At 42.8% G+C, this 14,787-nt stretch overlaps 1 protein-coding gene across 6 annotated transcripts in view; it reads left to right on the top strand.

Annotated features, from left to right (window-relative positions):
* Positions 1-14,787, top strand: part of LOC126995914 (probable phosphorylase b kinase regulatory subunit beta) — a gene marked incomplete at its 3' end in the record, with an annotated part of 186,756 nt that overhangs the window by 125,646 nt on the left and 46,323 nt on the right. For all 6 annotated transcript variants that reach the window (XM_050855809.1, XM_050855812.1, XM_050855811.1 and 3 more), the window contains 3 exon segments: positions 549-736; positions 3,672-3,787; positions 14,533-14,675. In XM_050855809.1, coding sequence (XP_050711766.1) covers positions 549-736; positions 3,672-3,787; positions 14,533-14,675 — 447 coding nt within the window.

Below are 14,787 nucleotides of genomic sequence, written 5' to 3'. Positions count from 1 at the left end.
AACCTGGTAGCAGCAGGGATCGTGTTTCTTAATGGTCCCTCTAAGCGAGAAAAATGAGTAAAAACCATCACTCACAAACCATTTTCATAATACATATCAAAGCATTTGTGATCAGTTTATGCATCATTTATTTTTTGGGGTTTATATTGTGGCACAAATTTGGCCCGTCGCTGCTACATGGTAAAGCCACAAATTTGGCCCGTCGCTGCTACATGGTAAAGCCACAAATTTGGCCTGTCGCTGCTACATGGTAAAGCCACAAATTTGGCCCGTCGCTGCTACATGGTAAAGCCACAAATTTGGCCCGTCGCTGCTACATGGTAAAGCCACAAATTTGGCTCGTCGCTGCTACATGGTAAAGCCACAAATCTGGCCCGTCGCTGCTACATGGTAAAGCCACAAATTTGGCTCGTCGCTGCTACCGGGTTAACATTGTCAATATTATACTGTAATGTGAAACTATGCATTCACTCATGCTTCTGGTATATATCAATTGTCCACAGGCTGTGGTAAATATCCTTAACTGATGGCATCAAATCTTATTCTAGATATATCGTGTGTGTGGCCAGACTGTGCTGTGTTACCCACTAGTGTTTGAGGTGAGTGACTTTTACCTCTCTCATGACATGGCATTGCTCATTGATGACATCAAGTCTGAGCTGCACTTCGTTGGCAAGTACTGGCGCCTGTCTGGCCGTCCCACCGTCTGCATCCTCATACGAGAGGAACACATGAGGTGAGAAAATCCATTCAGCATGTCAAGTGGTCTAAAATACAAATAAATTTCAGCAACGTGAATAAAACAATATATAAATAAACTTTAAAATACCCTGTGATCACAGTAACTAAACAGTTGGGTCAGGGGGACATTGGGGGAATATTGATTTGTGAAGTATAACTAATGACAATGTTTAGAAATAAAAAAAACTGAACATATTAAGCAACATTTAGGGAAATAGCAGACATAGTATTATTCAGTGAGGGACTAAGTTATTTTATATATAAGGATTCCAGTATGTGGATATCGGGTCTATCACAATTATCTATTCCAGGTAACTCGATTTATGCGAGTATTATATCCTTGAAGAGGTCACGTAAATAAAAAACAATGTAAATCAAACAAGAGGTAGGTTTGTATCAAAAAATAAATATTCACTTCATTCTGTGGAGAGAGAGAGAGAGAGAATATCCATATCGCCGAGATATCCACTCAAGCACTCAGTCTCAGCCTCACTCGTGTGAGGAAGAAAGAGGGACACCATGAGCGACTGGCTAGTATTGGTACCGGTACCGAACAGTCTGGTACCGGTACCGTACCGTAGAGCTGGTACCGTTAGTACCGGTACTGGTACCGGTACCTGCCCACCCCTATAAATGTTGAGTAGCGTGGCAGTGTGGGTACAGTATTGTTGTTCAAGTGGCGGCGAGAGAGAGAGAGAGAGAGAGAGAGAGAGAGAGAGAGAGAGTATCCATATCGCCGAGATATCTACTAAGGCACACAGTCTGAGCCTCACTCGTGTGAAGAAGAAATGAGGGACACCATGAGCGACTGGCTAATATTGGTACCGGTACCGAACAGTCTGGTACCGGTACCGTACTGTATAGCTGGTACCGTTAGTAGCGGTACTGGTACCGGTACCAGCACACCCCTATTGTTGAGTAGTGTGGCAGCGTGGGTACTGTATTGTTGTTCAAGTGGCGCACGGGAAGAACTGAGCTCTGCTGTGTGGCTGCGGCGCCGTGTGAGTCCTGTTGTGTGAGACATCTGGTGGCCAATCCATAAATTATCGCGTATAAGTGAAAAAATGTGTAAATTAAACATTTCTTTGGATTTTGGACCCCGCGTTATTTAAAAAACGCGTAAACCAAACTCGTGTAAATCGAGAGTTACCTGTATATCAAAATGTTGTTTCTTAACAATAATATTACAAACCTCAGCGTGCTCTCTCACAGCTGAGTAAGAGGTGGTGTGGCAAGGATGGCCTCTTCTGCTGGACTGACCAATGTGCTCATCCACTCTAACCTTGAAAGCTCTGATTGAGCTTCCAATATACCCGGCCTGGCAACCAGGGCATGTGAACTTATAAACAGTGGATGAGCGCAGGTCAGTCGGCAGTTGGTCCTTAAAACGAAACAATGAGCCTATTGTGAACCTATTCACCGGAACAAACTTAAAATGAATTGAGGGTAAAATTTAGCAAGACTATTTGATAGGGAAGACTGGATTTTGTTTGTAATTTTATCTGAAAAGGGAATTTTAACATACATGCTTTGCTTATTAACTGTAGGGACTGCAATTTTTGGCTGATAATGGCTGTTCAAGAATTTGTTGGTGATTCTTTCAAACAACTGGACAGGGAACCCATTGTTAGAGAAAAAATTCTTTAAAAACGTTACTTCATTGTGGAAAAATTCGTATGTACTAGAAAGTTGAAAAGCTCTGTACAACAAAGTCTTCACTGTGTTCATTTTGAAGTTAAGATTACAATAGCTAAAAAAACTGGTTCCAAGGCCAGAAAAAGTAGGTTTTCGAAATTCCGAAAATTGGAACTGGTTATTAATTTTCTTGATAAGTAAGTCTGAAAAAGGAAGCTTTGGAATTAATTTTGGTGTCCAGGGTAAACTATGTTCCTATGCTGGCAATTAAGGTAATCCAAGAAACGAGGGACATGATCCTGATTTTTAAAGACAATGAACGTATCATCAACATACCTACGGTAAATTAACGGTTTAAAAGCTAACGGACAATTATCAAGCCAGTGTTGTTCCTGGTAACATAGAAATATATTATCAAGGGTAGGACTCAGAGGGGATCCCATGGCAACTCCATCGACCTGTTTATACAGATTATTATAAAAAATAAAAAGGTAATCCTTTACACACAAGTTTAACATGTTTCTGAGTAATGAAAGAATCATGAAAAAAACAGAGGAAAAAGATCTGGGAGTGACAATAACAGACAAGTTATCCTTTGGAAAGCATATAAATCGGATAACTGGGGAAACATACAATCTTCTTAGAAACATAAGAGCAGCATTTACATATCTAAACGAAGAAATGGTGAAGAAACTAATAACATCGATGATACGTCTGAGACTGGAATATGCTGCATTGGTGTGGTCACCTAGATTGAAGAAAGAAATTAGAAAGTTGGAAAGAATACAGAGAGCAGCGACCAAACTACCAGAAACTCTGATGAGAGAACATGCTTATGAAGAAAGACTGGAGAATTTGGGACTAACAACACTGGAGAGGAGGAGAGAGAGAGGGGACCTAATAGCATTATACAGGATACAAGAGGGATTGGAGAAATTGGACAGGGAAGACTTAGTGGTACATGACAGGAGTGTGACAAGATGGAATAGTAAGAAATTGAAGAAGAGCGACTGTAGGAGAGATGTCAAGAAATTCAGTTTTCCATACAGAAGCATAACAACATGGAACGGACTTGACGAGAAGACTGTGTGTGCAAAAACGATTCATGAATTTAAAGCCAAACTGGATAATAAGCGTTATGGAGACGGTACAGCACGAGCCTAGTACAGCTCTTTTCCTGTATTTCACAACTAGGTAAATACACACACACACACACACACACCCTATGTTTAACATGTATTAAGGTAAAATAGTTTTGAATGGATGCTTCATACTATTTCCCTGTCTTGTCCCAGAGATGTACATTTCCGGGAGCTACTGGACTTGCTGGCCATGCTGAAAACTGGTTATTGTGATGGCTTGAAGGTGCGCACAGGCCGTCTTCAGAATCTCATCTCCTCCTCCTGCATAGGTAAGTGTTTCTGAAGAAAAATGTCAAAGTCACATGAGGGATTTACATAATTTTTTATTATTCATTTAAGCTATTAAAGAAATCAAACTCACAAGCAGAATTTACCCAAACTCTGAGGAGAGTAAGTTATACTAAGTTTCAGTTCTTTCAGCCTTTTAAAGTTATGAAAACAAGTCATTTGAAAAGTATCATTGATATTATAGTACCCTCTTGAGTTTCGCGCTTTCCAAATTTTGCGATCCTCGAGTTCGCGCTTAGTTGTAAATTCTCACCATTTCAACTTTCGTGCATTGCCTCCCCGAGTTTTGCGCTCCTTGACATGTATGGGTCACGTCTACCTACCGTTGGCGTCATATGCACTGCCTTAACCCTTAGAGTATGGGTGGTGATATATTTTTCTGGATGCTGTGCAGAGGGAAAATTTAGACATTTAAAAGAGGTGGAAATGGTGTCTTCCTTCTTTGTAATAATTGTATATTCATCTAGTATATATGGTGGTGTAATAAAACTTCTCTCCTAATAATAATAAAAAAGTTATGACAGCCGAAAATATTGCGCATTTTCTCGTGGCCGTGACGCGTCGCGTGGAAGCACCCCACTCTCTCTCTCTCTCTCTCTCTCTCTCTCTCTCTCTCTCTCTCTCTCTCTCTCTCTCTCTCTCTCTCTCTCTCTCTCTCTCTCTCTCTCTCTCTCTCTCTCTCTCTCTCTCTCTCTCTCTCTCTCTCTCTCTCTCCACCTACTTGCCAGTCATCAGAGTCACTGTCACTTTGATTCACCCGTGCTCTACTTCCGCCCGGAGCAGAGGAACTGCTTGACGCGTCACGAGACATGACATGTATTCCAAACAAAAGTGGAAAATGATCTGTGGCCTTCTGTAGGGCGCGCATTGAGACGCATGAGAGTGTGTACGGATGCCAGATGCCTCCACCATTCTTCTGAGTCAAGAACTGGCGGTATATTTGAGACGTAGGGAGCGTAGAGTGTGATGATTATATATATGATCCCCGTACGGGTGGGGCATGTGGTAGCACACTTATATATATGATCGCCGTAATCTAAGGGTTAAAAGGTGGTGTCACACTGGCTGTTTTCATCCAACCATTGGGGCTGTGGGCAACAGCAGTTGCCCATATGCCCAACAGTGAGCGAGTTGTCGGTTGTCTGTACAATTGGAAAATGGTTGTGTGTACGACCGTGGGTACGTGGGTACTGCGCGGCTGTATGTAAACAAATAGATGACGGCAGTGGCTGAGGAGTGAGGAGCAGTGGCAGATGGCCTACCAAGAGACTTGTAAAGTGGACTGACAGAGCTGCTTTGTTTACTGTTTAATTGATAAGATAAGAATACACACCGTGCTGTGGAACCACAGTTCAAAAAACTTTTTCTCTCCAGTCTATGAAAACTGTAGAACTCCCAGCGTTGGGTTCCTGGCTGTCCTCCCATGAACTACGCATGCTCAGACGTGAATGTAAACAAACAGAGAATTGTTGATAAACAGAGCTGTTCTCACGCATCTCCCGACAGCATGGCTATGCTCACTCCGCTTGCCAGCCCCCCACATCATGAATCTATGATGCCCTCAAGCCCTCCTGAAAAATCTGCCAAAATTATGGGCCTGCATATGCACATCAAGACAGTTTTGTATTATGAAAACATGAAGATGCTATTTTCCGTAAATTTACCCATGAATCACTGCATGAAGGCTATTTATTGGCTCAGGAACACAACACCGGTCTTCACAGCACAATTCTCGGTATTATTCCAGAACATCACCCGTCTCACAACAAAGAACACCTTGGTGCTATATGAAGTATTTTTTGTCCATACAACACACTGCCTTATTGCTTTTCCATCGCAAATAGAAGGGGGGTCTAGGGGGGTGAAGCCCCCTTTTAGGTAGGTTACGTTGAATTAGGTTTGGTTAGTTTAAATTTGTTTGGCACACTGTGTGGGGGTGGCAGAAATACGCAGCGCAGGACGGGACATGGTGGCGGTGGTCCACTACGTGGCCCAGTGTTGCGAGAAATATCTCATCACTGAAATAAGTCGCTCTGCTGGCCATCATGCATGCGTGCTGGGGGAATACACAGCAGGTAAAACATTAATTTGCCTGATTTTGTTCTAGTTTGTCCACTTGTGATCTTTGTGAGTGGTGACTGAAATATAGAAACAATATCATCATCATCATTTCGTTTAAGGGGGTATCCTCGATTCAAATCATGGTTTGGGCTCAAATTTGTCATTGTTAGGTTTTCATGGTTTCAAGTAGTCCCGGGCTCGGAGAGTTCAGTGCCGCGCCAGCCGTACGAGAACTTTAAATTTTAAAGGTCTCAGCGCTGTTAAATCCCACCCCCACGAGGCAGCTGAGTGCGTACTGTTGCCATATGAGTGGTCATATATTTATTGTTTATACGTTATTTAGACCACTGAAGTATGTTTTTTATTACATACTGCAGTATGACAGTTTGGGTGGAGCGAGAGGCTGCTGCTGCCATGCGGGACTGACTCGGCGTGAGTGGCGCACAGTTTTCCATCTGACAAGCACAGATGAAATTCCAAAACATAGCAGATGTCCAGAAGGGGTGGATTCTTGGTGTTTTTATAAGAAAGCCTTGGCTGAGAAGAGACCACCACCCTCTCATAAAAATATGAAAATAAAACTTGACCTTTCAGAGAGTGAGCTGAAACTTGTGCTTGGTGTATATATAGACTTGACACAACCTTCTCTTCTCTCACGATGTTTAAAAGGGAGAACGCAAAACAAAAATGAATCCTTCCATAGCAAACTGTGGAAAAGATGCTTGAAAACCAAGTTTCATGGTGCTCAAACAACTATGTTTGCTTTCCACATGACCGTCTTGGAACATAACAAAGGATACATTGAAAGTTCCTTGCTCCATGAAATCTTTGGAGGGATATCAGAATCTGGAACCGAGGTCAAACTAGAAAAGAAAAGACTCCAAAAGTCAATGGAAATATCCCTTCCAAGGAGGAAAAGATCTAAGATAAGCAAGGATGAAAAAGTGGAGGGATATGGTGGAGGAAAATTTTAAGGAACCGTAGAGTGACCACCAAAGACATCAACATTTACCATATATTTTTTTCGTTTCCAAACAAAACAATGACTGCTTTATGTTCCTTATAAAATTCTGGAAAAAATGTTATATGTGCAAAAAAACTGTAGGATTAATATTTCTATGTGAAATTTACATGTAAAATCTTTAAACGCGATTTTCTCAAAATGTTGTTTTTTAGTGAGTTACTGATATCTGATTGGAAATATCTCATCACCACTTACATCAATTCTTATTTTCTTTTCAGTTCTCAGTTAGTGGGACATAAAAGAATAATTTAATCTTATAAAATGAAGTTTTTTGTTGATCTTCTATAAAGTACATGCGTTTGAAAATAAAGTTTCTTTAAAAATGTGATATTTTTACTTATTTATTCATACTTTTGAAAATAAACAAATTACGGAAAATAAAATAAGATGAAAAGTTTCCATATACATCATACTTTCAGAAAATGCCAAGTAAAATGTTCTGCAAGTATTTAGAAGAGAGATATTAAAACTTAAAAAACCCCAAAAAATTTTAACAAAAATATTTATAAAAAAAAAAAAAAAATCAGATATCTATGAAACTTATGGCAAACCCATTTCTTTTCATGCTCTTCAATACTAGAAAACGGGAAGTTTCTAATGGCAATAATAAAAAAGTTTTTCTGAATCGAGGATCCCCCCTTAATGTCCGTTTTCACTCTTCCTGAGTGGTTGAACGCTTTATGGCTCTTTTTCCATTCTACTCTGTCTTCTGCCTGATGTTCATCCAATCCCATCACTGCCAAGTCTTCCTGTATACACCTTCTCCACGTATTCCTAGATCTACCAACTGGTCCTCTCTTTACGTGTCCAAACCACCGGAGTCTTTCCCTTCTGAGCACTGTTTCCAGGTCTTCTACTCCACATCTGTTAGCTACATCTGCACTGGATACCCTATCTTGCCACCTGATCCCCGCCATATACCTCAGCATTCTGCGATCACTTGCTCTCAATATCTCCATCAATTTTCTGGTTAGAGCCCATGTTTCTGCTCCATACAACATCACTGGGCATATAAAATTCTGCATTCCTCATACATTTCTGAGGCCTGAGCATCTAAGATGGCACCACTGTCTGCAACATGTGCACAAGACAGAATTAACACCTACTCCCTTCCCACAGCATCCACATGGATATTTTCCTGATTTAATCTTTTCTCTTGCTTCTTTTCCACTCACCATGTACTTTGTTTTTTTCATTATCATTTTCAAACCTCGCTCCTCCATTCCTTCCTTCCATTTTTTAAACTTCTCTTTCACTTCTTCTGCTGTCTCTGCATTTACTACCAAGTCATCTGCATACAGCAGCTCCCATGGTGCCTCTCCTCTTGCTTCCTTTGTTGCCTCCGCCATTACTGGTATAAACAAGAGCGGGCTAAGGGCAAATCCCTGGTGAACCCCCACTCCAATTTTGAACTCATCTGATGTTCCCACCAGTGTTTTCATTCTTGATTTTGTACCTTCATTTAGTCCCATCACCGATTCAACCAATCTTTCTGGTACTCTTTGCCTTCTCATTGCCCATCTTATAATTTCCCTTGGTACTCTGTCAAATGCCTTCTCTAGATCTACAAAAACATGATACAATCTCCTCCTCTTCTCCATAAACCTTTCCTGAAGCCCTCTCATAGTATATATTGCTTCAGTTGTTGATCTCCCAGGGCAAAAGCCAAACTAACATTTATCAATTCTTATTATCCTTCTCAGCCTCTTCTCTTGGACTTTTTCATATACCTTCATGCCATGCTCCAGTAACCTTATCCCCCTATAGTTACCACATTTCAAAACATCTCCTTTCCCTTTAAAAATGGGTATAGTGTAGTTTCCTTTCCAGTCTTCTGGTATGTCTCCCTTTTTTAATACATCGTTTAACACTCTTGTCAATTCCACCACTCCTTCCTTTCCTACTGCTTTTATTAAATCTACTGATAGCCCTGAAGGTCCTGCTGCTCTACCATTTTTCATTTCCTTAATCCTTTCACGCATCATGATGTGATTCGCGTCAAAACAGAATCGTCTGCATCTGAGCTTTTGACTCGAATCGCATCAAAAATTTTTAAAAATTCTCCAAAGATAAAGTATCTTCCAGAATTGCGTCAAATTTTTTTGTGTCAAAGATCCAAGCTAGACCTATAAAATAAGCTGATTGTCAACTCTCTCGTGCCATTGGATTTGAAGTGATAATTGCCCGTGGTTTAGTTGCCTCTCTGGAGGCAGCCTGTGAGCGCGACTCGTCCCTTTAAATTGTTTCTTCAGAGTTGGTAAACTTTGCTTTTTATTTCCATTTCTTGATATTTTTTTCTTTCATAAGGCAGAATAATCTCTTCCAAAACTTACGATATATAATAATGCCAGGAAAAAAGAATACTCGTGGGTGAAATCGATAACATGATAAAATTTTTCACCTCATGGTCAGGCCATTCCACGAGGGCCCCTAGGGAGCCCCAGATGGATGTCGCAGTGGAAAGAGAAACTTATTAAACTTTTGGTGCGTGAAAGGGTTATGTGCTACTTTTCCTTCCTTTTCCATAATTTTTTTCCTTTGGGCCTTCTACTTTTTCAGTTTCATTTATCGTATATTCATTTTCCTCATTTATCAGTTCGATGATATATTTACTCCATCTTTCCAATATCTTTTCTTTTTCCACCATGATGTTCCCTCCGTCATCTTTTACAAACTTTGCCCCAACTACATCTGCTCTCTCTCTTTCATTTGTTTCGCAATTTTAAACATCTCTGCGAGCTATTTTGCAGCTGCGATGGCAGCGGCGGGTACACGTACAACAGGCATTGAAAAGTCAATCATCATATTAGTGATTTAGTGATTTTTAACAGAAAGTTAGCAGATTATTTCATAGCACACACACACACACACACACACACACACACAAAAAAAAAAAAAAAAAGATTCACCCAACAGTGTCCCACAGGTGATGTTCTGTAAATTTACCCAGTTCTCTGACAAGGTTTGGGTAAACACACCTGTCCTCCCATCTTTGAAGCCATAATCATGCCCATAACCGTTTCTTCCTTCCATTTAACCCTCTCGTGCACAATGACGCGTTTCGCGTCATCAAGGGCAAAAAGGTCCTGGCGTATGATGAGGCGAAATGCGTCATAAAAGTTTAAAAAATTGATTAAAAATTAAGTTTTTGGTGAAAGTGCATGAAATATGGGAGCATCATTTGTTAGAATAAATTTCTTAATGGTAACATTTGGCAACCTTTCTAAGGAGCGTAGATGAGGAGGAGTGATGAGGAGGGAGGAAGGGTTGGTCACTTCGAAAAAAATACAGTTTTCATGGTGTAACTTGGGAACTAATAGGCGTATGAGGATTTCAAGGATACCATAGGAATCCTCACTAAATTCTGCTTCAAAACATATATTTGGCTAAAAAAGTTGGCCCACAAAATTTCGAGTTAGCTAGCTAGCTAGGGAAGAGTTGGTACATAGGATTTATTGTCTACAATACTCTATACGGAGACTTGAAACGAGTTTGTACTTTTTATTTTCCTCTATTTTTATTTGTGCATGTTCTAGTACAAGTCTTTATGAAGCCACTGATACCAAATTTATTGGGGTATGATATATCTGTGAGGGTAAAATACATCTGGGAATGTAGAGTATTGCGGCTGCAAAAAAAGGCTGGTGGGGCCTGAGAAATGCATGTGAAACAGAAACTTATTGGAAACTTATGGTGTGTGAGAGGGTAAATTGCAGCAACAAGTCCATAACTTGAGTAATGGCCGCACAAGCCACGACAGCCCTTACTTTAGCAGATGATGCCATGTGTATGCAGGGCAACTGCTTTGTTTACGAGCAGCCGACCTTGGCTGTGTGTGACACACACCCGGAAAAGTTGGAGTTGCCGGTTGCCCCTACTGCCAATGTGGTTGAGGAAAAAGGCCTACTTTGACACCAGCAGCTTTAGACTCCCCCAGTCGAGTGACCGTATTCACATGTGCTGGGGCGGGATTCACATGGATGCGTGCTAATTGCCTGCATTAAAAACAACAAACTATCAATGTTGACTTCAGAGCAAAGCTTTCGTTTTGTCGTTACTTTCGCAGGCGGCGCATTGTTGAGGCAGTGCGACTGCTTTGTTTATGTTGCAGATTATGGGCAACCGACCTTGGCCATGTGTAACGCACACCTGGGAAAGTTAGAATTGCCAGTTGCCCCTACTGTCAATGCAGTTCGAGGAAAAAGGCCCAGTATGACACCAGCTTATGGACAACTGACAACTCACCCCCGGTTGGGCTATGGGCAACCACGGTTACCTGTAGCCTCAACGGTTGGGGAAAACGGCCGGTGTGACACCGCCTTAAGGCAGCGAGGCCTCTGATTGGGTGAGTGCTGTCGATGACGTCATTGGACTCACAGCGAATGACAAGCCTGTTTTCAAAACTGCCAGCCAATTGTAAGGCAGCTACCTTCAATTGTGGCTTCAAAATGACCTGTTCTCACTTCCCATTTTCTTCCTTTTACCAAGGCAAGGGAGTAAAGTTGAAAAAAAGTCTGTTTTTTCCAAGGGTCGGAACATACAAGCACTTTTTCTGTGTTCTCAATACCCTGAGTTTTTTGATCCTCAAGTTTAGCGTTATACCTTCAGAACGAAGCAAGCGCATAACTCAGGAGGGTACTGTAGATTAAATATTAATTCCTCTAAGAATCTCAGAAAAATATAATACAAGAAATGAAAGACCCCCTTAACCGTATTGCATTAGGCTACTCCCTCGCCTGCAACTATGCAGGTTCACACACACATTTCATGGCTATTTTCACACTTGTTTTGATCTCTACATTCTTTTCTCTGGTTTTCTGGGACATTTGAAAGTTTGTACAGTACCCTCTCGAGTTTCGCGCTCGCTTCGTTCCGAAGGTATAGCGCTAAACTCGAGGATTGCAAAACTCGAGGTATTGAGAATATTGAAAAAACGCTTATCTGTTCTGACCCGTGGAGGTTTTTTTATTTTATTTATTTATTTATTTATTTATTTATTTATTTATTTATTTTTTTTTTTTTATACATGTGGGCTACTATCCATCTGGGCCTGATGGTCGGCCCGAGCCCGTCATGGCGCAGGCAACTCTTTATAGTGGCGCCATTATAATTGGCTCATGCTGCCCCCCGGAGCTCACTTTTTTCCTCCTTTACTCCCTTGTTATCTCAAAATACGTACCTTGGAAAAAGGAAGAAAACAGGAAGAGAGAACGGGTCATTGAAAGCCACGGACGAAGCCTTACGATTGGCTGAGCTCTGAAAACACGCTTGTGATTCGCTGGGAGTCCGGTGACGTCGTCGCCGGCGCTCACCCGGTCAGTGGCCTCGCTGCCTTGGGGCAGTGTCACACTGGCTGTTTTCCTCTTTCCGTTGTGGCTACTGGCAACGCCCGAGCGCCCATCCTGGTTGTCAGTAAGCTGGTGTCACACTGGGCTCTTTTCTTCCCACCGCGTTGGCGGCAGCTTGGGCAACTGGCAAATCCAACTTTTCTGGGTGTGCGTCACACACGGCCAAGTTTGGTTGCCCGTAACCACATCCACAACATAAACAAAGCACTTGTCCTGTATCGACATGGCATCGTCTGCTAAAGTAAGGGCTGTCGTGGCTTGTTCTGCCATTACCCAAGTTATGGACTTGTTGCTGCAGTTAAATGGAAAGAAGAAGCTGTTGTGGGTGTGGCATGCCTGTGGATCCTCCGTGCCAGTTCTCATTGTCACCATTGCGCGTGATCAGCCGGCCCACCCTTCTAGACTCCGACCACAAACACGTGGATCGAGTAACAACAAAGACACACACACACACACACACACACACACACACACACACGCGCGCTCGTACACACCAGACTCATCATGAACCATGGCAGATGTTTCTCACAAACAAAAATGGCTTCGCCATTTCCTAGTGTGTGTTAGAACTTATTTGGTGATTGGTTCATTTTTTTTTTTTTTTTTTTTTTTTTACGTTGCCTATTGCGCCGGTAGGCATCTTCCCGGTGGGGCCTGATGGTCGGCCCAAGGCTTCTTCCAGGTGGGGCCTGATGGTCGGCCCAGCCCGTTCTGGCGCAGGCGAGTGTTTATAGTGGCGCCATCTTGCATTGGCTCATGCTGCCCCTGGAACTCGTTCTTGATTCGCTTGAACGGCTTCCTCTAGAGTCCGGGTTGATGGGTGGTCTTCAGGACAGCATGTGGGTAGTTTTAAGCCACTCGGTGGTGACTGAAAAATCCGAGTGGTAGCGTGAGGATTCGAACCTGCGTCATCCATCACGCGGCGAATGTGGGTCCAGTACGCTACCAGTTCGGCCACCGCCTACCCGAACAGTGCTAAAGATGACTGCTCTCTTCTTGCCAGGAGCTAGGTTTGGTTCATGTGAACCACTCACCAAATACGTTCTAACACACTCAAGAAATGGTGAAGTCGTTTCTGTTTGTCAGAAACATCTACAATGGTTCATAATGAGTCTTTTTTTTTTTTTTTTTTTTTTTTTTTTAACGTCTACGCCTATTGCGTCGGTAGGCTTGCTTGAGGTGCCTGGATGGTAGTTGGCCCCAGCCCGTCATGGCGCAGGCGTGTGTGTGTGTGTGTGTGTGTGTGTGTGTGTGTGTGTGTGTGTGTGTGTTTATTGTTATTCGATCCATGTGTTTATGTGGTTGAGTCAAGATGGGTGGGTTGGCCGCGCACATGCAGTGGTGACGATGAGAACTGGCATGGAGGAACCACAGGCACGCCACACCCGCAACTGTTTCTTCCTTCCATTTAACTGCAGCAACAAGTCCATAACTTGGGTAATGGCAGCACAAGCCGCGATAACCCCTACTTTAGCAGACGACGCCATGTTGATACAGGGCAAGTGTTTTGTTTACATTGTGGATGTGGATACGGGCAACCGACCTTGGCCGTGTGTGTCATACACCTGGAAAAGTTGGAGTTGCCGGTTGCCCAGCTGCCGCCAACGCGACAGGAAGTAAAAAGCCCTGTGTGACACCAGCTTGCGGATGACCGTGAACTTGCTCCCAGTTGGGCGTACGGATGTTGCCCGTAGCCCCAATGGTTGGGCGAAAACGGCCATTGTGACACCGCCTTAAGGCAGTGAAGCCGCTGATAGGGTGAGCGTCAGCGATGGTGTCATCGGACTCCCAGCGAATCACAAGCATGCTTCCAGAACTGTCAGCCAATTGTAAGGCAGCCGCCTTCAACTGCGGCTTCAAAACGACCCATTCTCTTCCCGTTTTCTCTCTCTCTCTCTCTCTCTCTCTCTCTCTCTCTCTCTCTCTCTCTCTCTCTCTCTCTCTCTCTCTCTCTCTCTCTCTCTCTCTCTCTCTCTCTTTTGCCATAGTTGTAATGTTTGAAGGAAAACATCCAGTGTGATACTACCTTTAAAGGTAGCGTGCGTGACGGCGATGATAAGTAGACATGACCCGTACGTGTCAAAGCAGCGCGAAACTCGGGGTGATAATGCGCGATAGTCGGGATGGTAAGAATTTAGGACTAATCGCGAAACTCGTGGATTGCGAAACTTGGATAGCGCGAAACTTGAGAGGGTACTGTAGAAGACAGAGACAACCTAAGTACTGTTGGTTAAGTCAGAAATGAGATAGTGCATAAAGGAAATTTTAACCCTGATTGCCTCACCTGTTACAGAACACCTTGACTTCATGAATGCCCTGGATATTGACCTGGACATCAAGCCATTTGAGCAGCTGCAGCATGCCAGCATCGGCTACCAGTCCCTAACTGATGTGCCTCGTGCCATCACCTACTCTGAGGATTCCATGAGCTTCAAAGTATGGCTGAGTATGATTTGAAACGTGAAGAGTAATGAGTGTGGCAAGTTTTGGGGTTAGGTACTGTACTAGGGGTATGAGTAACATTGCCAGTCAAGTGCTGCTTCAGCTG

This window comes from Eriocheir sinensis, chromosome 9 (genome assembly GCF_024679095.1).
Source record: "Eriocheir sinensis breed Jianghai 21 chromosome 9, ASM2467909v1, whole genome shotgun sequence".
Taxonomy (NCBI): Eukaryota; Metazoa; Arthropoda; class Malacostraca; order Decapoda; family Varunidae; genus Eriocheir; species Eriocheir sinensis.
This window is presented reverse-complemented; position numbering and strand designations above follow the sequence as displayed.